The sequence below is a fragment of the Eretmochelys imbricata genome, chromosome 3, assembly GCF_965152235.1.
Source record: "Eretmochelys imbricata isolate rEreImb1 chromosome 3, rEreImb1.hap1, whole genome shotgun sequence".
In the NCBI taxonomy this organism is placed as follows: domain Eukaryota; kingdom Metazoa; phylum Chordata; order Testudines; family Cheloniidae; genus Eretmochelys; species Eretmochelys imbricata.
In genome coordinates this window covers 210,123,330-210,149,414 of record NC_135574.1, presented here as the reverse complement: position 1 = coordinate 210,149,414, position 26,085 = coordinate 210,123,330, and the positions used below count along the sequence as shown (strand labels likewise).

Genomic DNA, 26,085 nt, shown 5'->3' with positions numbered 1-26,085 from the left:
GTGTTTTAATGAACTGTAGAACTAGCCGAAAACTAGTCCTGAACGGGGTTGTACTCCTCCCCAACTCCCCTCCCTCCCAAAACAAAGGGAGAAACCAGACAAGAAATACAGAATTGGAACAAATGATCCTCACGGGCCTTCTTCGATAAATAAATGGTGCTGACAGAACCCCAATGAGTGAATATTAAAACAGCCATTTGCAATGATCCATGTTCCGACATTATTATGTACAGATCTCTCGCCAATGAACCCACGCTCTGGAAAGGAATGCGAGATTTGAAAAGGAAAAGGTGGTGGGGTGTCAGAAAGCAAATAAGCCTCTTGTGAAATGAGGAGAACACTTAGTTCCTTTCCCGTGTACCCGTCCAGCTGTCTGGCGGGACAGCACAGTGAGAAAATGATTTCTACAAATGAGCTGGGGTGCCATGATGTAGGAATTTGAGTGTCCTCCTTTGCTGTTCTCTGTCTGAGTCTGCTCCAGGGTGGGCTACAAAGTGTTCTCTCCCTTTGTTAGTCCCCTGCGTGCCCAGGACATATTTCCAAGGGCTGCTCGTCTTTAGCTGCTGCATCATCCCCGCAGGGAGGCGAAGGCTGCCTGACTGCGGTACGTGGCTCAGGAGCGTCACCCATGCAGCATGACTGACGTGAAGGATTAATTTTACAACAGAGCCCATGCTAGACGAACCTCATGTTCCGTGCACTGAGCGTGTTCGTGCTTAGCCGTCGCTATGCACGGCCTCGCCCCATTAGTTTCATTTGAAAATGAAACAAAAGCAGGAAAGGAAAATCGTTTTCTCTTTTTTCCTCTTACGGCAGCCTACTGAATGCAAGAAGATTAGGCAACACAGTTCTATGCTGAGGCCTCAATCTCACCCTTCAGCAAACGCGTCCTACTGTCCAAAGAAAAACTTCCCCTTTGAGGGCTCGCTCCTCTAAGAACCAGTGGCTGAGTGTGCTCCTGCAGAGTTCAGTGCAGTGTGGACTAACGTATTAACGAGCAAGCCGGGGCAAACCAGGGGCGGGGGCAAAGTTCTAGGTCACCAGCAGGAGCTAGATTCTTGTAAACACAGTATTGTGTAAAACAGAGAAGAGTTGGAGGATGAAAAGATGCAGGACTGGTGCATCATAAACCATCAACCCACTTTCCTGTCTTTCCAGTATCCAACACCAGCACGTGTGTCTCATGGGTGCCTTGGAAAATTGCAGTCCCAGCTGCTGTGGTTTTCTGCACTGCAGAGAGCTGCACGGGTGGTTCTTCCTCTCTCCTGAGCCTCACAAGTGGTTGTTCTTGGACAGGTAGGCGATCAGAGCCACAGCAACCCCCACATAGATGCCAGTTCCAATCGTGATTGACAGCACGGCCAAGAAGAGTGCTCGCCGGGAGCTGGAGCTTGCTTGGTGGAAGTCTCCCTTGGCCACTGCTTTGTTCGTCTGCAAGATAAACCGACAAAAACTGTATTTATCGACCCTGAAAATGAAGTGGACACACTCCTACAATACCAAGACAAATCTTACTATTCATAAATCAGCAACAGCTTCTGTGTGGAATGTAATGGAGATAGGCCCAGATTTTGCAAGATATCTGGGTGCTACTGTGGTCACATCACAGCACCTAACTAATTTAGGAGATCAAATCTCATTTTCAAAGGGGGCCTTTTTTGGCTTTCACTTTGGCCTCGCCCTTAACAAAGCAAGGCAAAGCAGCCTGAATGTTTTCATTTCCGTATCGCTGTTGAGCCCAACCACCGGAATGTATTTATTACTGGCAAATGATTACCATAAATGATTACCATAATTAGTGGGTAAAACAGAAAGAAGGTTACCCGCCCCCCATCTCTCTTACAAGTGAGTTGTACCATTCCACAGTGAATATCCACACTGGAGACATGTAAGGTATGGGGGTGGGGGAAGGATTTGTGGGCATCAAATGGAACATTTTATGGGACTCGCCCTGAGGCCATTTCTCCATTTCCACATGCAGTGTCTGAGGGGGAGTTTAAGAGCTGGGAACCCAAAAATCTACCGAAACGTGGAAATCACAACTGGCTCCTCTCGGATGGCCTTCAAATACCCGACGCTCTTCCTGCTTCCCATGCTCGCTGCCAGCTGCCAGACAAACATTCTCGCCAACCTGGCCAAAGCTGCTGCAGACAGTCACTCAACATGGTTTGGGGACAAGAGCCAGAGCCATGCTGCTGAGGGGCAGCAGGTTTGCAGCTGGAGGCTTTGGGTGTTCCCACTAATCACCAAGGTTACTGCTCCTACGCTTAGGTGCTTTGCGGAACTGGGGCCATTTATACATTCAGGGGCATATGGGTGCTTCTCCCTTGGTTTGGCTGCACAAAGCTGTATTTAGCAACTTGATCCCCACCCCCAGGGACTTACAGGATGAACCTCACCTTGATCCCCACCCTGACAGTGGCGGGGAAGGCACGGAGTATGCTCGGACGTCTCGTTCCCTAGCTGACTCGATGGCTCATACACACAGTCCAAAGCTGTCTGAAGCTGATGGGAACCATCCCACTGAAACCAGTCCGTTGAATTCTTCCCCTGTCTGCCCTAGAAAGCTACATGACAAGGATGCTGGATGGGAAACTGCAAGGTTGAAAAGCTCTCCTTTGGTTACTGCAATTCCATTTGCTAACAATGAAAACCAATGTCTCAAACAGCATCCTTTCCCCGTTTGGAGTACTACCCATGTTCACCTCATGCCAGTGACACACGTAGGCCAAGATCCTCAAAGCCATGGGAGTAGACTCCTAGAGACCTGTGATGATGTGGGACTTTGCCTCATTGACCGCAGTGGCATTACTTGTGTGCTTAACATTACACATGTGCTTAAGCGCTTTGCTGGGTTGTGACCCCAGTCAACCATTAGTTTGTACTTTAAAATTACCTTACTCCTGGGAACCCTGGATATGAAATGGTGCCATGCATGGGCTGTCCTCACATGCAGAATGTTAACAATATATTTATTAGTAGAATTCAATTTTGATTTAAAAAAAATTTTGACAGACAATATCAATGGTTATTTTTAAGCATTTTTTTCTATTTTTATCTATTTAAATGTTCACAGTTGTGGGAAATTACTTGGGGGCGGGGAGACAATTATTTAATGACAGGAGATGCTGAGAGTCAAAAAGTGAAAGCTTTATAACTGTTAAAACACAAATTGTCATCATCACGTGTCAAAATATACAAAATAAATCTCCTTAAATCAAACTCTAATACATTCGCAAACAGCATTTTGCTTACTGTGCCTGTCTGTACATTTCAATGATTAGCGATGGAAATATTTTTTGGTCAGTGTTTGGTGAAATTAACATTTACCAATAAAAATAAAATCCTTCCAAGTCTAGTGATGATCACACTATTATTTATACTGCCCTACCACTTAGGAGCAGCAGTAAAGAATGAGACGCTAGACACTGTGCAACCATGGAACAAAAAACCCCAGTCCCTGATCCAGGTCAGTAAATAGTTAGAAAAGGAATAATATCACAGGGCTGATTCATAACAATAGCTACCTCTTATCTAGTGCTTTTCGTCAATGGATCTCAAAGTGCTTTACAAATGAGGTCAGTGTCGTTATCCCCATTACACAGATGGGGAAACTAAGGCACAGCGCAGTGAGGTGACTCATCAGACCAGTGGCAGAGCTGGGAATAGAACCCAGGTCTCCAGAGGCCCAACACTGTATTCTATCCACTAGGCCACCCAGCCTCCCAAATGGCTTCTGTCACTCTGTGGGCTTCATATGGTCACTGGCAGACCTACTCTTGTCAGTTAACTACAATATATCAGTGGGTGGGGGGAAGGGGCATCATGAATGCTTTCATAATATTTCTTGGTGCACAGTCAGTCTGGTTTTGACACTCCTCTGCCCATCTCTAGCTTTCGAACCGGTTCCCGCTACGCCGGTATTTGTCTTTTTACCATCTTGCTCCCCAAAGCAATTTCGAGCAGCCGAATGACAATCCCGGAAGCCAGAAAGGCTGCTGGCCATTACGTAGTGACTCTATTAGGAGAACTGTCTCTTCTGATTTATCAGCCTAATTCTTCTTGAGCATAATGGCTTATGAAAGCGAAAACAACCCTAAACAATACGTTAGCAGGAATCGGGGTGGGCCGGCGGTGGAGGAGGATAATTCTTGGGAAAGAGTGACAAATAAACAGCGGCCATGATGAGATTAACCCCTCCTCCGCTGCCACTCAGGAGAAGCTGCCGCTGACTTCCTGAGCAGCACACGGTATTTCCCCAGCTTTGGGAATCTGGCTGAACACACAGGCCAAAAGTTTCCAAAGCGACGAGTGATTTCAGGGGTCTCCCGTTAGCCCAGCATGGGCTACGGCCAAACAGGCCTGCCTGAAAGGCAGGGCCTGTTGAAGGGTCTCAGGTTCACTACACGAACGTACTAGTCACTCTTAAGGCTTGGCCATAGGACCTGATCCCGAGCTCAGATCCCCAAAGGTATTCAGGTGCGTAACCTAAATTTAAACCAATGTGAGTTAGGTGCCTAAATACCTTTGAGGATATGGACCTGGGAATCTTTCCATTCAATGGACTTTGGAGCTGACCCATAGCAAGAGGAGTTTCCATTTACACGTTACACTTTATTCCTACAGAAAGCTTCAGAGATGGTCATTCCTTCCTTAGGGGACTGTGATAGCTTCAACTTCTTTTCTCTCTCCACCCCCCCACCCCCTGCATGCCCTGCCTATCTGCAGCAGTCTTAACAAATGGCCTGATCCAAAACTCGCTGAAGGGAATTAAAAAAACTCCTACTGAATTTAATGGGCTCTGGCTCCGGTCCATACTCCCTTGGGAAATCTGTCTGGAATGCCCCAACTGCCGTGCTCAGATCTGCCCTCGGTAGCCCTTCATACCCTACACACCCCTGTAATAATCTTTGTACAGAATATGCCTGATGATGTATCATTTGAAAACTAATAACTCGCCAATCATATCATGGTGCCATATGATAGCAATATGATATGTAAGGTTACGAATGCCCCCATAGGATGTCACTAGCACACGTTCCAGACCAGACAGCCCTGCCAAGGCAAAAAGGGTAAAACTGGTCTGTCCTAACCAAGTAGTGTGGGTTTACCTCAATTTATATACAAGCAGTAAACAGGGCCATCAAGCTATCAAGGGGAGGAGATTGCAGGAGAAAGAACAATTTGCATTTAGCAAGCAGGGGATGGGGCACGGAGGAGGGAACATCAGGGAGCTTCCTTCACTGCCAGACTCCACCTGACCTTCCTCACAGCTTGAATAAAACTTTACTGTGAGGGGGAACCTTCGGAAGAATCCATTTCAAAGGTTCACTGGACTATAAAAGAATGGGACAAAGAACCCCAAGTTCTCTCTTTCAGTGAGGACAACAAAGGGACCAGCACATTGGGCTTCTGGAGGAGATCCTGACCGAGGGGATGGGGATGACATCCATCTTCCTGGAAAACTCTGGGTGAGAAAAGCCATCTTGAAGAAAGACTTCTCTTGCTAGGGTAAGCTCAGGCACTAGAAAGCATAGGCAGAGCGCATTATTTTCTTGTCCACACTGTCCTCGGTTTACAGCTCTCCACTGTCACCTTTTAATTTCCGGATGATTTTGGTGTTCAGTTAAAAATAATGATTGCATCATATGGCAGGGTGAGCAGACAAGATCTGAACTCACACTTGGCATGATCGTTGCTCGAATCACATTGCCTGCAGCTTCACGAGTGATCGTTCGCTTTCAAGCAGGTCACTTTTCAACTCACAGGGAAATTCTTTTGCACTGTACACCTCAACTTCAGTCTCTCTTTCTCTGTAGGTGACGTATGTTCCCTTTATCAGGCAGTCATTCATATACTGTTGTGTTTCCTCTTTGTGCTGGATCCTGTTAGAAACTGCCATACCAGATCAGAGATGTTGGAAAGGGTTCAGAAGAGAGCTAGGAGAATGACCTGAGGTCCGCGAAAACTGCCGTATAGCAAGAGACTAAAAGAGCTCATCTATTTCACTTATCCAAGAAAAGGCAAAGAGGTGATTTGACCAAGTACCTACATGGGGCAGAGATGACCGATAGTTGATGGCTCTTTAATCTAGCAGAAAAAGGCATAGCGAGATCCTGTGGCTGGAAGCCGAAGCCAGACAAATTCAGATTAGAAATAAGACGCATTTTTAATAGTCTGGTAATTAACCACTGGAACAAGTTACCTGGGATGTGGAGGATTCTCCACCAGTGGGCATGGTTTAATGAAGATGGGGTATCTTTCTCAAAGATAAGCTCTAGCTCAAACAGAAGTTATGGGCCTGGCGCAGGAATGACTAGGGGAGGTTCCACAGCCGCTCTTAGAAGAGCTCGCTCACGATTAGCAACATCCTCCCCCTCTCCTTTTTAAAACTTAACAACAACAGCTCCCCAGCTCCAAACTCTCACTATATACAAATGATACTTTGTAGCTTTTAAACTAGGAGCCCAAAAAGTCATGAAATGCAGAAGGCGATTGGGGCCAATTTTTGATGGATTAGAATTTGGAAACTTGTGAATTTTCTTGAAACTTCTCCCAAATTCCAGCTTTACCCAGACTATGTGCTGAAACTTTGGGACAGATACACTGATTGGGTTTTCCCCATAAGATGATCAGGTTCAACTCCCCCCTAAGTGTGAATCAGAACGTAACTTTTAGCTACGGCATCACAAAGCCCTTTCACAAATATCGTGCAGTTCAGCTTACTAAAAAAATTATAAATATACACAGAAGTGATACAAACATCTGGTTCTAAGATCAGAACCACCTGGTAGTGTCTGACTGCCAGGATTCAGGAGGACATGTTAAATCCACTATGAAAATAAAGAGAAGCCTGTTAATTGGTATACATCTTCATTTCAGCCTCAGTTAGCCAGAAGTGCTACGTTTAGTAAAGGCAGCCCTGATTTGAAGAAATCTATGTCATGGCTGTGCAATTTTAGCCGATGAGCCCCGGGGGAAGGTAAATGGGCACGTTCTCTGTCTAACTCTGCTCCCTTTTGCCTTGCTCCTGAGGCACAAGTGGAATGGGAAGCTTGTTTCTCTCTGCTGGCTGCTCTAACCTATGCCAGTGTCAGCACAGATCAACCCACAGAATCCGGGAGAGGGAACCAGCTGCAGGTACCCCTCTTGAGGTGTCAGCACAGGAAAGAAGCTGAATGGATCAGACATCATCTCTGCTTTAAGCTGTAAGGGAAGAAGGAATTAAATCTAACACAGGCCAAGGCTTCTAAATGAAGACACAGTGACTGAACCATTTGTTACTGTTCTCGTATACTCTACCTCCGACACTATTAGCTTAAAGTGAAAACAAGTAACTTCCTTACCTGGCAGGCTTTATGGCCACTGTGCTGCAGATCTATCTAGTTCCACAGCCAAGCATCAAAGAGGGATAGAAAAGCACATTCACACCATGATAAACTACAACAGAGACAGGATTCAGGGATAGAATATCGCTCCCCACCCTTGAAAATTTCCACTGGCCGTGAGAATGGGAGCCAACGTCATCGCAAAAATCTAATCTCCCTTTTCGCAGAACCCTCATTATGGTCAAATGTATAAAAGCTTTCACAGCACTGCATTGGTGAAAAACTGGGCCAGATTCTCAGCTGGTGTAAACCACTGTAACTCCACTGGAGTCAATGGGCCAGATCCCCAGGGGGTATCAATTGGGGTAGTTCAACTGAAGTCCCTGGAACGACACTATTTTATACCAGCTGAGGATCTAGCCCACAGCGTTTGTACCTCCCAGCCACGAATGAAGAAAATTGCATTTTACAGGTAAAAGTAAAAACTGCCCCATGTTAGGTTACGCTAACAAGTGACTTCGTCCATCCATGCAGGGGCTACAGGATTGAAAATCATAACTATGAAAATAGCATGATCGGGCCTCTGCTGAGCCACTTGGGCTAAAACAACACAGAGCGGAAGTGCAATTCTTCCCAAGCCACTCAGACTGGCTCCTAAGCTGGTGTAACCTGGCCCAGCTCCCCGGGTAATCAGATACAGCCCAATGCCTCTGCAAGGATCTCAGTGCTCATTTAAGCACAGTTAACAAAGTCTCAGACTGAGGAAGGTATGTAGGCAGGAGCCCAGTTTTAAGAATGTGAGCAGCGCTCTTGTGCTTAAAATTAGGCACAGGCCGAAGTCCCATACTGATCCGCAGCCAAGACAGAGAGAGAATCGTGTCAGACTTCCCTCAGTTTCCTCCTTTCCTCTTGCATGGCAAGATGGGGGTTGGCACCCAGGTGAGTGCTAAGCCAGTTTAACTCCATCTTTAGGCTGCAGGTGCTGCAGCAGCAGGGCCAGCAGGTTTGATAAATAAAAGATGTGACCGGCACAGAACATTGAAAGAATTATGAGTTGGGGATAGTTCTTCACTCATTGGACTGGGCACCATTGCAAAGAGTTCGGAGCCTGGCCCTCCACCGATTCTCGATTGTCCTTACATTCAAGCAATCCATAACAGGACTCGCAAAAAGAAAAGGAGTACTTGTGGCACCTTAGAGACTAACCAATTTATTTGAGCATGAGCTTTCGTGAGCTACAGCTCACTTCATCAGATGCATACCGTGGAAACTGCAGCAGACTTTATATATACACAGAGAATATGCATCTGATGAAGTGAGCTGTAGCTCACGAAAGCTCATGCTCAAATAAATTGGTTAGTCTCTAAGGTGCCACAAGTACTCCTTTTCTTTTTGCGAATACAGACTAACACGGCTGTTACTCTGAAACATAACAGGACTCTGACTCACGTGCCTTGGATTTCCCGGGTGACCGCATGGGCTTGAGAGTAGCTGTACAGTACTGGACAGGTCCCGGAGCAGGCTGTGGACACAGCTGGAAGGACTCCAAGTTGAGGGCAGTGTGGCTGGAAGGACAACATTTAACCACGTACTCCCTCTAGACGCTACGGTGGTTGCAAGGTATTTTCTGCAAAGCTGTGGAAAAGCTATGGGAAAATTCCGATTTTGCTCAGCTACCAAAATGAATGTCTTGTTGTGTCAAGAGACTGTTCAAGGAACTGCTCTGGCATTTCCACCAGAGAGTCTACAAAACATATTAATCGTCTCTCTGGGCTGCGGGTCTATGGGCTTGAGGAAGATAAATATTACATCTCTGTAGCTGCAAGTTAAAAATCATATGCATCATACATCACACCCACATTGCTCACAAATGCCTCTTCTGCGATGCTGGCTTTTAACCCCAGAAACGCATCCATCACAGTTAGCAGTTAAACCCTACATCCTGCCTCCTGCCACAGCCTGAGCAGCTGGCAATGTGCTGGAAGGTCCCTGGGGAGCCGGAGGGAAAGGTCCTCTTTGCCAGATTGCACTGAGTGGCTGTTGAACCAACCTCAGGACTGGAGGAGTCTTCCTCCCTCCTCTGCAGAGGGGAACGATTTGGGGAATCTATGAATGTGATGCATTGACTGCCTCCATGTGTAGCGCGTCATTCATGGGCTGACAAAATCCCCACCATGAATCACACGAGTCTCCCACTCCCTCTGTTAACCATAATGGAAAATATCCAGACAGGAGAACAAAGGGACAGAGGTGACACAGCAGGTGTTTAAAAAGACGAAGGCTGTTTGGGGCGAGAGAGAGGAGCAGGCTTTCGTAGCAGAGGGGACTACAGGGACAGCTGAGGAAGTAAGAAGCTGGCTGCAGGAGAGAGAAGGGCTTCATGGTTCAGAAGAGAAGCTGTGTGCAGGAGGGGCATCCTAGACCCCCTGAGGCCTCTGACTAGGGATGCCACCAAGTGTTCGTCCAGGTTTTCCCAGGTAGCAGTCCTGGGAAATCCATAAGGGTGCTCGGTGCACACTGCCCACTGGCCAGTTTTGTGGGCTCAGGATCATCCTGGATGTCCCATTTTTTTGTGCATCAGCAGTGGCAATTCTAACTCTGCCCAAATCCCAAAGCACACCCAGAGTGGTGAGGAAACTGAGGCAGGGATGGCAAAGAGGTGAGTTATTGCATTTCTTGTGCCAGCTCAATAAACAGTAATTGTGTTCGGAAACCTTTGGAAAGCTTGTGGCATGTGTTTCAGCTACCACACGTCCCTGAAGAGGCAAAATGTAAACTAAATGCTTAAGCTACTGTGAAGTCTGGGGGGTCTAGGGCAGCCAGGCCATCGGGTTCAATTTCCATAAAGGGGTAACAGACAGAGCCTGTGCCAGGGAAGTGTTAGAGAGGACGAAGGAGGAGCCAGTACTGCAACCGTCTCAGAACCAGGGAAACTTCTGAGCGCATGGACCCAGTGTGGTGGGACTCATACACAGCAGCCGGGTGTCCAGAAGGGGGCGCTTTCCCAGAGCTGGGACAACCAGTAAAAAGATTTCAAAACATCCAGGCTTTATCCATCATTTAACGGAGGTATCCACATTTCTTTTGGACTCTGGAGATGTGGCACAGGGCGGCTCAGTTCTGTCTCGGTCTCAGCAAAGTGGGGCCTGTGACATTTTAATCTGTATTCAAGGGAAGATAAAAACTAGAAAGCCCAGGTGAGTTCCTGACACACCGAAAACAAGCGACTCGAAATGGGAATCCCGGGCGCAATAGCGCAGAACTAGCAGAATGCAGGGAGATGTTGTTAGACAAGCACAGCATCAGCACCAGTTCATTTTAAAGCACTTAAAAGAACGAGAACTCAGCCCGACAATGAAGACAACTTGTTTCCTTGTCAGACAAATTTCAGAGTAACAGCCGTGTTAGTCTGTATTCGCAAAAAGAAAAGGAGTACTTGTGGCACCTTAGAGACTAACCAATTTATTTGAGCATGAGCTTTCGTGAGCTACAGCTCACTTCATCAGATGCATACCGTGGAAACTGCAGCAGACTTTATATATACACAGAGAATATGAAACAATACCTCCTCCCACCCCACTGTTCTGCTGGTAATAGCTTATCTAAAGTAATCGTCAGGTTAGGCCATTTCCAGCACAAATCCAGGTTTTCTCACCCTCCACCCCCCCACACAAATTCACTCTCCTGCTGGTGATAGCCCATCCAAAGTGACAACTCTTTACACAATGTGCATGATAATGAAGTTAGGCCATTTCCTGCACAAATCCAGGTTCTCTCACTCCCTCACCCCCCTCCAAAAACCCACCCCCATACACACACAGACTCACTCTCCTGCTGGTAATAGCTCGTCCAAACTGACCACTCTCCAAGTTTAAATCCAAGTTAAACCAGAACATCTGGGGGGGGGGGGGGTAGGAAAAAACAAGAGGAAATAGGCTACCTTGCATAATGACTTAGCCACTCCCAGTCTCTATTTAAGCCTAAATTAATAGTATCCAATTTGCAAATGAATTCCAATTCAGCAGTTTCTCGCTGGAGTCTGGATTTGAAGTTTTTTTGTTTTAAGATAGCGACCTTCATGTCTGTGATTGCGTGACCAGAGAGATTGAAGTGTTCTCCGACTGGTTTATGAATGTTATAATTCTTGACATCTGATTTGTGTCCATTTATTCTTTTAGGTAGAGACTGTCCAGTTTGACCAATGTACATGGCAGAGGGGCATTGCTGGCACATGATGGCATAAATCACATTGGTGGATGTGCAGGTGAACGAGCCTCTGATAGTGTGGCTGATGTTATTAGGCCCTGTGATGGTGTCCCCTGAATAGATATGTGGGCACAATTGGCAACGGGATTTGTTGCAAGGATAAGTTCCTGGGTTAGTGGTTCTGTTGTGTGGTATGTGGTTGTTGGTGAATATTTGCTTCAGGTTGCGGGGCTGTCTGTAGGCAAGGACTGGCCTGTCAGACAAATGCATCCAAGTGTTGGCTGCCTGTGGGTAAGTGATCAGGACTCTTCCCTCAGCTTGGAGTAGAGTTTGTCCCTTAAGGACCAGATGCGTGAATGAAGTGCTAATGGCAGATGCATGCACCTACACACACAGCCCATAGGTAAGAGGCAGCCATATGAATTCCAAGTACGTTGCCAATGGATGTTAACTGCAGGTCCAGTTCCATTGCACTGCTTTGTATTTCCATTTAAGTCGTTGGAGAAGGGACTGTGTTAAGGTCATCTGATTAATCGATCAATCTAGAGGTGATTTACAGGGGGGACTTTCAAAAGCACAAATGGCAGTGAAGTGCCCAGTTCTTCTGGAAGGTCAACGGCAGCTGGGCGCCTCTCTGCCATTTGGGTCCCATGCTCCATCCACAGCCTCGCTAGTTCAAACTGACTGACAAAAAGCCACATCAGCCTTGTGGTGGCTGGGAATTCTTGCTTCAAAAAATCTCCGCTTTCCTGGCCAACTTATTCCAAGTCCTGTCAGCAGGAAGAGACCCCTAATTCTTCTCAGCATTTATATCGAGCTTTATGTTCTCAAAGTGCTGTGCCACAATTAACTCACTCACACACACAAAGCACTCCTGAGAAGCAGGTCAGTTTCATTACCTCCACTGTACACAGGGGGAACTAAAGCGGAGAGCTACGGTTCATGGGAGCTGGCAGATCCTCAGCTTCTGATGTCAGAGGCGCTCTGGCAATTGGCACCATCTGAGGATCTGCCCTGATTTTGAGCCGTGCCTCAGCTGTGCCGTCCTTCCTCCCTGTGCGAGGCTCCAGATCCCTGCCTGCTTGAGGTGAGTGGATTCCCGCTTCCCACACCCAGCCTGGTCAGATACCCGGTAACGTGACTCCTCGCAACTCTGGCAAATCTTTCCATCTTTCTAAACACACCCTGTTGGCTCCGCTGCATGGAAGTGGCACTTCTGATTGTTTCTTGCTTGGCTGACTGTAAAATTTGTAACAGCAACCTGGCGGGCTTTGCTATTCCTGTGATCAATATTCTTCTTCTGAGTGATTGCTGCGGTCCTTGCAATACACGTGCAGCCTGGGCCGGCCCCGCAGACATACACCGGGGGCTGTGCCGGCCCTCGGATCTCCAACTCGGATAGACACATTGTGCTGTAAGACTGGCATAGTTAAGATACTTTTCCAAGTGCACACCTGGCTTCCAACGAACCAGATTTTTCCCCTCATTATGTAGCTTTTCACGGAAGTCATGTCCACAGATCTTATACAAATCAGACTAATCAGACACATTTCCAGGATACATTCAGTCTGTGCATTCAACTTGGATTTCTAGTTTTTCTTTTGGGATAACACCCCCTGCTTTGCATTCGTCAAGCAAATAACAAAGGATGAATTCTAAGAAAGGAAATGATAAAATAACGACCCTATTCCGAATCCGAATCCCCAGCATTGGTGTTCGTAAATTAGGAAATGATCGCACAGCTGAAGGAGGGTTTGCCATTCTACTTCTTTGAAAATATTCAACTCAAATCAAGCCAGTTTCGCTTTACATCGTCTACCTGCCAACTTCCCTCTTCTTCTTTCAAAGGGCTCGAGATGTTCTGCCACAGAGTTTAAAAAACGGAGTCCAGCGCTTTAAAGTTCTTCACTTTGTTTCGGAAAGAGTAAGTCCAGCACTCCCCGCAATTGCAGTATGTTAGTCTTACATGCTGGTTCTCCAGTACATGCGTCTACTTGGTGTTCTTGCCTATCTTTACAGCGAGAACTGAGCCAAAGATCGTTAGCACTATTACTCTCTTCCTGCTTTTTCAGGTGTGTCCATTGTAGTTTACCCCCCGTGCTCTCCAGCCAACAAACTTCTATGGGTCAGTGATCCATGGCTAGGGCCGGGATGGCCTGGGGACAGGCGGGGACTGCCGCAAATCTCACTGCCCCTCAGCTCTTCAGGGGAATCCAGCAGAAAATTAACCCAATGGGAAACACTGATGAGTGCAGCTCCTCAAGCGACACTGTCTTATCTGCAGCCCCCTCGCACACCTGGGAGCCCACCCACCTCATGAATTCTGGGGGCAGCATCTCACGGAGTCCCTGGTGGTGCAGCTGGTTACCATGGGAACCCACAGGGGGCCCACAGGCTGCCTAAGGGCCACAGCTGCTTGAAGGGTGGTTTTGGGGACCCATGGAATAGCTATTTGCTCCCCTGGGCAGGGGCAACTCCATCCCTTTTCTCGCCTTCCCACCATGCAATGTTTTTGGGGGGGAAATTGGAGACAATCCCCTCCCCAGGTCACCTCTCTGATGGGCATTTCTGCGGGCGGTGACAGGCGGTCCCGTAACCAGTAACTCAATAGGTATGTGAGATTTGGAGATTGCTAAAGGGACGTGACCTTTGAGACCAGACCTAGGAGCTCCCCCCACAGACCAACAGTGATCCAGGTTACCCAGCCCAGAGCAAGAATCAGCGACAAACAAATTCAGAATAAATAGCTTGTCTAAATGCGAAAAGGCAACGCTCCGTCCCACATGCGCCTCCAGCGGAGAGAGTCTAAACAGTCACTAAATGCCACTGAATACATGCACAGCTCCAAAGTTAAGTGATTAGATCCTCGGGTCACCACTTGACTCAACCTCTCATTCAACAGAGGAATCTCACTTCAGACCTTTTCATTTTTACACTGAATAAAATTCACCAGCTGACCTGGAACAAAGAACACAAGATTCATTTGTATTCCTCCTCTGAGACTTGCTTCGACAGAGGAGCCTTAGCCTTGCATTAAGCTGTCTACACCCTGGCAGGAAAGATCTATGTCTTCTATGCGTCAGAGCACTCGGCATGACTTCAGGAAAAGCCAGAACTTTATGTCCTCAGCCGGAACACACCAGAGCGTCGGCTCTCCAGCTGAAGTCCCAAAACCTGATCTGTTGCAAGCAGGGAGCTGGCCAAGCCCCTCTCCTGCCAGGGGCTCTGTATGAACGGAGGGAGGGTCTGCATACAATGAATGATCAGAGTCCAAGAGAGATCCCTGAAGAACTGGAACGTTCACTTCTAAAAGGGAGGCCGATGCAACAGCCTCTTCCCCGGGGGAGGCTGGAACCTGCTCAACAGCTGCAGAAGGATGCCGGGTGAACGGCAGTTCTGGCACAGCTGGGTGTGAAGGACGCACAGCTCGGTAAGGAACCGGGGATGGCCTCTGTAAAAGCGTTTACATTTAGCAAAATACAAATCGCAAACCATTGCAACCCCCGTCAAGGAGCCCCAAGTGCATCACAGAATGAGCCTAGCAGGCCCCAAGCCTGCCAAGACTGGGGCCTGTGTTTCATTTTGTGTACAGGACTCGCCCCCGTGAGTCTGCACGATCCAGGGGTGTAGCCATGGCTGCAGCCCCCCTCCCACTTAGCATGCAGGCCCACCCAGCTGTGAGCAGGGGTGGGATGGTGTCACAGCGGCCCGGAGCGTCCCTCGGGCACCTGAGGTGCAGGATGGAGCTTTGAGCCCGCCCATCAGAAAGCCACGCTCCGGCGGCCTGCTTGGCCATGTGCGTGCCCAGCTCGGGAAGGGGAGCCCTGTGTCTGGGGGCACCGGGGCTAGGAACAGGGTGTTGGGGGAGAAGCTGAGCGAGCACTGTCTGTCATTGCCCGGCCACCCGAAAGTCGGGGCCTACCCAAATTTCCTCTCCTAGCTACGCCACTGGCAGGATCAGGGCCTTATAGGCCAACGCTGTCAGCTAGAGCCAGGCTTCTGCTTGTCCCAGGTCCCCTCTATCCATGCCTGAACTTTGCTGGCTAAAGCCTCCCTTGGCTGTTCAGCTCAGCCCTTTGCTAGCAGGAGATGGCCGATACTCGCCTGGCCAAGGACGTAAAAGTTCCCTCTTCATTCAAAGAGCAGAGCAGCAACTCACCCTACCCAAAATCATTCTAACAACCATCCTTCTCTACTGTAAGCCATTACAAACACAAACAAAATGGCCGGCCGACTCCTAAACTACATTTCCCAGAGCTGCCCAGGCCTACTGCTCTCTACCTATGACAGCTCCTGCTGCTGGGCATTCCTCCATTACAGACAGCCCCACTACAGGCAGGACAGCCAGGGTAGAGAACAGTGTTCCAGGTCTCCTGGGCACCCTGTGGTACAATCAAACACACCATCACAGCTTCAGTACAACCACAAGGAAGTGCTACCATGACAGAGCATATGTCGTCTGGATGACCCAGCAGATGTGTAGATGAGCTCGCACATATGTATCCTTGCCCTCAGAGAGCGCCTTAAAATGTGTCCTTTGATACGCAGCCAACACCAAGGGAATGGCCACACTGCCAAAAAAAGCCTGTATTAACCCCCCTGAACTAACTCGGATTAAAATAGCCACGAGGACACAAGTTATAACTCAGAGTAGCACTTTGAGCTAAAGACTGTAGAGGAGCCAAATGGAGTTAAAAACCAAGTTGCTATGCCTTCTCTGCTTAGTTAGCAAATGCGGGTTGGCTAACCCAGGTTAACACTACACCTTTTATCTACAGCGGGGACATACCCCAAGCGGACAAGACTCTAACAGCTACCTCACTCGGCAACCAGGAGCAGATCAAGGACAGCTCTGTATGGTTCAGGATTCCGTCGGTAATATCAGAGCAACAAAACAGTCGGCTGCCTCGCTATGGAAGACACACGTATAATGCCCACCCCTCTTCATACGTGTGCTAGCAGCCAGCTGTGTTTCTGGCCTCATGCAGCTCTGCCACTGATCCATGCCGTTATGAGACACTGCAGTTGTTGTAAGATTCTGTTTTATTTGTATCGCTGTAGCCCCGGCAGTGATCCAGGCTCCACTGGCGTAGGTGTGGCACACACCTAAAAGACGAGCTGCCGCTCTGAGGATCTTATAGTCTAAATGGACCAGACCAACAAGGAATTGTTCTAATCGCTGCCTTACAGATGGGGAACTGTCAGAGAGAGAGAGAGAGAGAGAGATGGGCCCAGTTCATCCCTGCTGCTCTTGCACCCCTGCTTCAGTGATCTCTTGAAGGAGCACACAATGGCCAAGATGCAGGTCTGCCCTGGCATGACCCCCTCTAGTCACTCCTGCAGAGGTGATGCAAAGCAGGTGGAGAGCTAGCGAGATGTACTACAGCCCTCAGCATGGCAGTATCCACCAGGGGTTATGTCTGCTTGGAGACCCTTTGCAGCAGCCTAGCTGGCACAAAGGGGCCATAGAGCAATGAAGAACCAGGCAGCTAAGTGGGGTCGCATGGCCCAAGGTCACAAGGGAAGTCTTTAGCAGAACTAGAGACCCAGATCTTCTGCATTGGTAGCCAGTATCTTAATCACTGTCTCATTCTTCCTTTCTATAGAAAGCCTTGGGATCACAGTGAAGATTCGCTCATTAACTAAAAGCCCCATGGCCTCCCAAGGAAGAGGAGAATTCCTCCATGAAAACCAGAGCTTTCTTCAAATACATCTTAAATATTTCCACTTTTGTTCTTATCACTGGGAAGAAAGGATAACGAACCAAACAAAGACTTGTATATTTCCAATGGTTCCATACAATCTCTTTCTGCCATGTTTTATTAATATGCACTACCTTTTCCCTTAATGGATTACCCTTGTGCTCTGTGTTCCCGAAATCTCTTATTGCCACACTAATAGAAAAAGTATTATTTCACATGAAAGTGAACTACTATGATGGATTCTAAAGTCACATTAGCTGGTTGTGACCCTTTATTTTGGAATCAAAGAAACTGATTGCAATATTGGCTGCCTTGACGCATTTTGGTGGCACATAAAAAATGGCCATTCCCAAGGTTTCTTTCCACACGATAAGGTTTAACAAACTGCGCCATAGGGGTGGAACTCTTCTGTGGTGGAGATCCATTAGCATGCAAATGGTAAGCCAGGAGTGTCGAATCAGGAGTGCTCCAATTGCTAATAATTATCTTCCTTTTATTATAGCTAGTCAGGATTAGCAGCCTGGTAAGGTTCTAGAATATAACATTATTTCACAGGATAAAAATAAGAGAATTAAACAGACCCTTCCCCTCTGCTTGCTGCATACAGGCAGAGAATACCTCACTGGAGACAAATTGATAGGCACCGCTCTCCCTGCAAAAAAATGATAAAAAGGTTGTAAACATCCTCCCCCCCATTTCATTTGTTTGACAGCGGAGGAGTCAAGCTTGAACAGTAGTCACTGAATATGCCAGCTCCTAGTCACTTGGACGCGTGGGCATGTGTTTAAATTCCCCATGCTAGTTGCATCACTTGGAAACTTCGTATAGGGGCAGTGCAGGGAATCCTACACTGATTTTAATACATCGGTAGCAAAAGTAATGCTGAACCTAATAAATGCATTAGCAGAAGATCATGTCTGACATGCCCCCATCTGTCCATGGTAAGGGATAAAGTGTCTCTCTAAAGGACCCACTCCCAATGCCCTAATGAGTTGCACTAATGACTCAGGTGTAACAGGTGAAAGCCTCCCTTTGACTTCACAGAGTTTTGAACCAGTCCTCAGTGACCTTCCTTCAAGGCATTAAAAGACCAGTGGGTTACACTTAGCATCTGTCAGGATACGGGGTTGTTTACACATACAGCGCTGCAGCTGCTGTGCTTAGTGCAGGCAACGGGAAACTTCTCCCATCAGCAGAGGTACTCCACCTCCCCGAAAGGCAGTAGCCGTGGGGATGGGAAAAGCCCTCCCGTTGGCATAGCACTGTCTACACCAGGACTTCAGCTGATATAACTGCGTTGCACAAGTGTGTGGATACCCCTGAGTCTGTAGTGTGCAGACCATGCCTAAGTAACTCAATGCATCAGGTCACAGAGTAGTCTGACAATCATTGCCTCAAAGACAGAAGCTCCTTACAGATGTAAATACCTTTCAAATGGCTTCCTTTTGTCAAGCCAGGCAACCTCAAAGGGGTCCCCACAGGTTTGGAAGAGTCAATCAAGAATAGAGTAAAAGGTGGGTTTTTTCAAAATCTGTGAATATGTTTTAACTAGAGGGTCGCTGGTGTAGCCCAGGAGAGAGAGCAGCCTATTAAGCTGCTACAGGCCCTGCATTCTATGTAGGCTTTTCTGGATCTCCTGGTTTTCACCAAAATCAAAAGCATTCTGCTCATGGATACCTAGAACATTTCCCTGAAATTCTGGAATTGATTTGACACGGTGGTCAAGAGCTACTGTGTTATAGAGAGACGGAGAAATGCTGCCTCTCTTCACCCAGCCAACTCACACATTTTAAACCCTCCCTGTTAGTTAAAATGTGTTAGCGATCGCCTCCCCTTTTAGCTTAGTCCAGGCACACTCTAAGAGGCTAGATTCTCCCCAGGGGTCAGCACACTGCGGGAACCTGGGATACTGAGCCCATGAGAAAACCTGGCCTTTATATAGGTGCTGAAATGGGAACTGAGCACGAATGAAACCTGGCTGCTCATGGGTGCTGAGTCCTGGGAAATCAGGCCTGGAGCAACTTTGAAAATTTGACCCCGGATGTGTAGGGGTGATGAGTGAGTGACAGCCACACTGGTCCGCCATTGCGGGAGACGCGTTCAGACAGGGCAGCACACAGCATGGGAGGCCGCATGCAGGGTGAGGAATCGGACACACACAAACTGCTGGGATGGGACTGGAGCACAGAGTTGCATGCGTGGAGTTCTGAAAGTGACGCCCCGTCGATGAGCTATCAACTCACATTCTAGCTGGCTGCTTGTTCATCAGTGAATACAGGGTCCCGTGGGGAGCTGGCTGAATAATATTCATTGAAATCATTTGTATTTTGTGACATTTGCTAAATATTTTTTGCTTTATTAGCCCTGCCAGGCAAATAATTCTCCAATACTCAAATCCATACTTCATGAATATTTTACTTAAGAATGTGCACAAACAATTGGTTTAATTATTTGCTCATCTCTAATTCTGTCATAGAATCTCAGGGTTGGAAGGGACCTCAGGAGGTAATCTAGTCCAACCCCCTGCTCAAAGCAGGACCAATCCCCAATTTTTGCCCCAGATCCCTAAATGGCCCTGTCAAGGATTGAACTCACACTCCTGGGTTTAGCAGGCCAATGCTCAAACCCCTGAGCTATCCCTCCCCTCCCTGCACTCCTGTCAAGGCACTGTCCCAATGCAGGAAGCCAGCTCACTTTTTCAACGGGACACAGACAATGTTACGCTAGATTGGAGCGCTTGTGTGTTCTTGTGAGTCAGAGATTAGGTGTCTGCGAGGAGTCTTACGTTCTGAGGTATTGCTGATAAAGTATAATACATCGCAATAGTACAACAGTTAGACTTCACGTGAGCTAGGCACTTTGCTTTTTTTAATTTCTGTCCATTACAGAAAAATTGTCTGTTGACTCAGTAAATATTTTCTTTTAATATCACCAGGTTGAGAAATTCGTGCTCAGTTAAATTCCATCATGTTTCCTTAGTCAAACAGCAGGACACCATGTAAAACTGCAAGTGATCTAAGCTGAGCTCTTTATTATTCATTCTGGGAAGCCAGATGCATTCAGGATCCAGATAATGTGTTTCGGATGACCTGACTGTTTCCACAGGCTTCCAATGGTTTGTTTGTCAGACGGCGATGGAATTGATATGCTTCTGTCATGTAAAGATTTGGAGCCAGATCCTCAGCTGGTGTGAATCGGCAGAGCTCCAGGGACTTTGCTGGAGCTGGCTTTGCATGGAACAGCGACTGGGATGCTGGACTGGGTCTCTTCCTGATTCCCCCACCAACCTGGCTCTCTGACCTTGGGTCAGTCGCTTCACCTCTCCCTGACTCTGTTTCCCTCTCAGCCAGGATCAGGACCTACAGCTCCACCTCACCCAAGTCAGCCAGTGCTGGCAAATGCCTCACCCGACATGTGGATGACAATAGGGCAGGGATAGGTGCCAGGGGGCTGAAACTCAGGCCAACCAAGACTGACATGAGGATGCAGCGAGGTTGGGGGGAGCAACCAGAAGACGTGGTGTGGATTATTTGTGCCCCTCTTATTATACAGTAGGAATCCAGGTGGCTTAAACACCCTGCTCCACATATTAGAATTGGCTCCCACACAAGCATTAAAATCGCCAAGGACAATGAGTTTGTCCTGGTGTGGCACCCCTCGGGGAGTGAGTCAAGCTTGCAGGCAATGTCGGACCATATGGCGACCTCTACCCCCAAATATCTTGGTTCACGTTTAGCCTTGCCAATCCAGTAGTAGGTGTAACCTGCTCCCACCTCCTCAAGATGGGACTCATCAGCGTGTCTGGTTTCATTGAGGGCACTGACGTCTATACCTCTTCAGTGTTTTGGCAGTGAGGGCTGTTCTTTGTTCCGGTCTTTGGCCACTGTCAAGAAGAGATCTGACAGTCCATGACCCACAATAAGCTGGGTGTGGCACCTCACCAGTGAAGGCTGGGACAGCACCTGAACTGCGGCCCGTGATGGCGTGAACTCAAGACTTCCTGCTGTCTGCTGCGTATGAGCAAGATGGCCCAGTGGGTACAAGAACCGACATGCGTCAAAGGAAGGATGCAGAAGTGGTGTTACCAAGCTGGAACGAGTTCTATTTAAATGCCCATCTCTCTAGACACAAGCTGATGCTGTTTTGCAGAGCGAGAGGTTTATCTCCAGCAACAGGTTGGGAGTGAAGCACAAGGTCACGACAGGAATCTTTAGCAAGTCTCAGCTGTCATGGTTGTTGGAGTAAACAGGTGACTCACCCTTGCTGTACTTAAAATGATCTTCTTTTAACCCCAAGAAAGGGAGAGAGGGTTTATGTGGGAGAGAATTTGAGCGGCGACACTCACCCCCAAAAAGGGACGCGAGTCCAAGGGGCGCTGGCTGGCTCTGCGTTGTGAAGCTAAGGGGAAGCAGTATTCTTAGGGATGGACTCTTCATCTGTGCCAGAGGATTTATGCACAAGGGACTAGCACTGAAGCGAGTTACTGGGAGGCAAACCAGGGCTGCTCGCTCAGCTGCCCCTCTGACAGAGCTGCGGTGAGTCCCCATTCAGGCATGCGGCAACAACCCAGCCACGCTGACTTCCCCTCCCGCAGAGCCTGCGGTGACTCCACCCTCTGGCTTGTGGCAGCCTATCCCTGAGCAGAGCCTGGGTCAGATGACCCCCAAACAAAGGTATTTCCCCAACTCTGCCCGGCCAGGTACCTCCGGGCTGCCTCGCAGCATCACAGACTCCCAGCCGGCTCCAATCCCTGCCCCAGCCCCATTCCAGTCTTGTTCTTGCCTCTTCCTTCAAAGATTTGGATTGCAAGAGTAGTGTTTTAAAAATTATAGCTCATCAGCTGGTGTAAACCGCCCTGGCTCCATTGAGTTCAATGGAATGGTGCCAATTGACACCTGCTGAGGATCTGGCCCATTGACTCCAATGAAGTGGTTCTAGTTTGCACCAGCCAGGGATCTGGCCCACTATGTCTACTCAGCGGATCTGAGCTAGAGTCTGGAGCTCGGCCCCTCTGTCTCCGACAGGAGCTGACTGCACGGCAAAGGAAGCATACTCAGCTGGAATGTTTACGTGGCCCACTTGGGACATCCTCTGGTCAGATGGAGGCAGGGCATCGATAGTCTCCAGTGGGCGCAGCCATTTGGTGGCCCTCGCTGTTGGCAGGACGATTATTGTGACACAGGGATCTGGGGAGGAGGCCCAGGAAATGGCATCACAGAGCTGCAAGGAGATGATACGGGAAGTCATTAAGATCCACTTTAAGAAACAATAGTGACTCATGAGGGGTCTGATCCAAACCCAGTGACATGAACGGGACTCTTTCCCTGGGCTTTGGATCAGCCCCTGAAGAGGTGCCTTCGATTGGATTTCCTTTGTAGATTGCTCTTATTTTTGGGGCAGCTCTGCTAACTTCCTCTAGCTTCAGCATGGACCTTCGCCCTTTGCTCCAGGTGCGTGCTTTACCGTGAGAGTGCATGGGGAGACAGTAATCCTCTTGAAACACTGGCTAGTCACGCGTGTCTTGAGAAGGCCTGGATTATACATCAAGGAGAATACAGGAGGTCAGAGTAGATCACCACAATGGTCCCTTCTGGCCTTTGAATCTATGAATACTTCATCTCTTGCTCCCCCTTTACGAATTCCTCGGTAATTCAGTTGCTCTCTCGTAACACTGTATTTTGCTATTCCAGCATGCCTAGAGGCAAACTGACTAAGCCAATTACAGATTTGAACATGGGCCCATATTTACTTTTTCTCTTTGGTACAAGCAACTCTTTCCTTGGCCAGCACCACAGAGTTACTTGAACCAGTTCTCTTGTATCCTGCAAATAAGCCTTCTAGTTAAAGTATCAGTGGACACTGTCCCAGTCATCTCACAAGGGTATATTAAACCAGATCCAGCTGGGTGGTTTCCCGCCCCACCCAAATAAAATTGTTTGGTTCTGCTGAAAATTTTCTATGGATTTTTGGTTTTTTTGACAAAACACTGAAAATTTTCAATAAAATTAGACATTTTCCACAAAAATTTCTGTTCTGTCAAAAACGCTTTGATGGAATTTTTTTGACCAGGTCCATGCTGGCCATTTGTAACCGGACCCACATCAGCTGACTCTGGCTAGCAAATCAACGCCAGTCCCTAACTAGGACACCTTGGTGTTGTGTAGGTGCTTAGCGGCATCAGAAGAAAACTAAATCGCTGGCAAAGATGTAGCAAAGGAAGTCCCCCGAGTCCCTCTGCCTGAGAGGGAACCTTGCCGAGGTGCGGGGGAGGTGAGCTTTCCTGGGAATAAGCGGCCCTGAAGAGGAATTGCACAGGATGGCATGCTCCGCCTGTCCTGGTGCTTGGAGCACAGCGATCCGTTCCAGAGGGAGCGGGAGTGGAAGGGGATTGCCGACTGCTAAACACAGTCACTGAGAAATGTGCAGCATTCCATGATCACACCAAATGTCACTTGACAAAGGCACATTGTCTTTGCAACAAGCCAGCCGCCAGATGAAACCACTGACTGGTCTAACAGACCCATCGGAAAACAACATGAAAGCATGCGGAGTTGAACCGGGCCTGATGAGCAGTTTCTCTGTGGTATATACCAGGTTGTTGTGAGAAATTAATTTGACGTTGGTGAGAATGGGGGACGTGTTGTGTTTCCTAAGTGAGTGAAAAAGCCGACGTGCATCGAATTGAAATATGTGCAATAATATCCTGCTAGCTGAGAGAGAGAGAGAGAAGGTTCAATACAAGTGGAACTTGGTGACATGATAAAATTAGATATAGAGGTCTCTATAATAAAACCAAGCAAGTCAAGGCTTTCTACAGAACCAACAGTTGTTCTGAGCATTAGTCCAAATACCTAGCACCTATCTAGTGCTTTGCATCAGTAGATCTCAAAGCACTTTACAAAGGAGGTCAGTACCATTATCCTGGTGTAAGTTGAGCACAGAGTGGGGAAGCGACTGTGCCAAAAACACCCGGCAGGAATACAACCCAGGCCCCTCAAGTCCTAGTCCACTGGTCTACCCACTAGGCCACACTGCCTCTGTTCATTTCTCAGGAACTATGATTATTTTTTCATGTTGTTTTAGAGCCTGGCAGCCCCCGTCATGGTGTAGACCCCCACTGTGCTGGGAGCTGTAAAAACAAAACCAAGAGTTTCCAGGAACAAGCCTCTCAACTGCAAGCTCTCGCCCACGCGAACAGTTAAGCAGGTCACATCTAGACTTCAAAATGTGAGAATAATTTCAGTTTTAGGTGCAAGTCAGTAGCTCCTCTCCTGGTACACAGATGTTTAGCAGCTTGTCTACATGAGACTGTTGCACTGAATTAACTAGGGGGTGATTTTAAACCAATTTAGTTAAAGGGATTCCTAATTGATTTAAGCTAACCTGAAATAAGAGAGTGTCAACACTGTGCTTTGCACCGGACTAACTAAACCAGTTTTTAAAAATAATTTAAGTTAAACCAGTGCACCTTTCTTCTGTAGAAAAAGGCTTAAGTGACTTCCCTTCATTATTGCCTGAGTGTCAGAAATCTAAAGCATCATGGCATTGGGCCATGCATAGTCAAATAAGTTAGCAAAAAAGCCCACAGCGACGGACTGGGTTTTAAAGGGAAGAAAAAAAGGAAAACCAACAGCCTGGGGCACTCCAAGGGTCCCTACTTCGCATTCCTAGAGCATCACTGCCCATCTCACAACGCTTCATTAGGACCACCAGAGCAGAGACTTGTGCACAGATGGACAAAAACCTCCATTCCAACATCTCACAAAGTTTCTTGAGCCAAACAATATGAACTTTGAGGCAGTCACAAAGGTACTATACTTCAGGTAACTAGACCAGAAAACAAAATGCTATGACAAGAATGCAAACCAGAATGGCCCATCTCAAGTGGGAGAAAATATCAGATGCTAAACAGGACATGGCTGGCAATCTGCCAAAGTCACAGCTAGGTCATTGCTACCAAGGTCCCACACATCACCCCCGAAGATCAGCGCTAGAAGAGGAAAAGAAGAGATCCGAACAAAGCCAGCAGGACACTGGTCTGCCTTTCTTGAGGAATGTGGATGGATGCTGGTCTAGAGCACCCGCTTGTGGCCTGGGACAGTCCTGCAGGGACCCTGCCTCAGTTTCCCCTTCTCAGGGCTTCCCAAGCATCATGCTCCTAACGGTGATGGAAGAGTGTACCAGCCTCAGGTGAGGCTGCTACAAACCAGGGCACAAACCCTGCACTAGCTGTGAGTTCCAAACTTAGATGTCATCAAGCAACCGCACCAAGTGCAGACTCCTCCAGCCCTTTAACAGCCTGAACACAGAGTGACAAACAGGCCCCCGGGGTACTCCAGTCTGTCTTGCCATCCAGGTGAGTGTATCTCTGGGATAGATGGCCCCTTGCACCAGGATAAGTGCAGGGTCCTGCACTTAGGACGGAAGAACCCAATGCACAGCTACAGACTAGGGACCGAATGGCTAGGCAGCAGTTCTGTGGAAAAGGACCTAGGGGTGACAGTGGACGAGAAGCTGGATATGAGTCAGCAGTGTGCCCTTGTTGCCAAGAAGGCCAATGGCATTTTGGGATGTATACGTAGGGGCACAGCGAGCAGATCGAGGGACGTGATCGTCCCCCTCTATTCGACATTGGTGAGGCCTCATCTGGAGTACTGTGTCCAGTTTTGGCCCCCACACTACAAGAAGGATGTGGATAAATTGGAAAGAGTCCAGCGAAGGGCAACAAAAATGATTAGGGGTCTGGAACACACGACTTATGAGGAGAGGCTGAGGGAACTGGGATTGTTTAGTCTGCGGAAGAGAAGAATGAGGGGGGATTTGATAGCTGCTTTCAACTACCTGAGAGG

At 48.0% G+C, this 26,085-nt stretch overlaps 1 protein-coding gene across 1 annotated transcript in view; it reads right to left on the bottom strand.

Annotated features, from left to right (window-relative positions):
* Positions 1-1,272: 1,272 nt before the first annotated feature.
* The window catches only part of SYNDIG1 (synapse differentiation inducing 1), an 80,020-nt gene continuing 55,207 nt past the window's right edge, over positions 1,273-26,085 (bottom strand). Inside the window, exon 3 of the mRNA XM_077812088.1 lies at positions 1,273-1,431. Within this exon, the coding sequence (XP_077668214.1) occupies positions 1,273-1,431 (159 nt within the window). The remainder of the gene's footprint in view (positions 1,432-26,085) is intronic.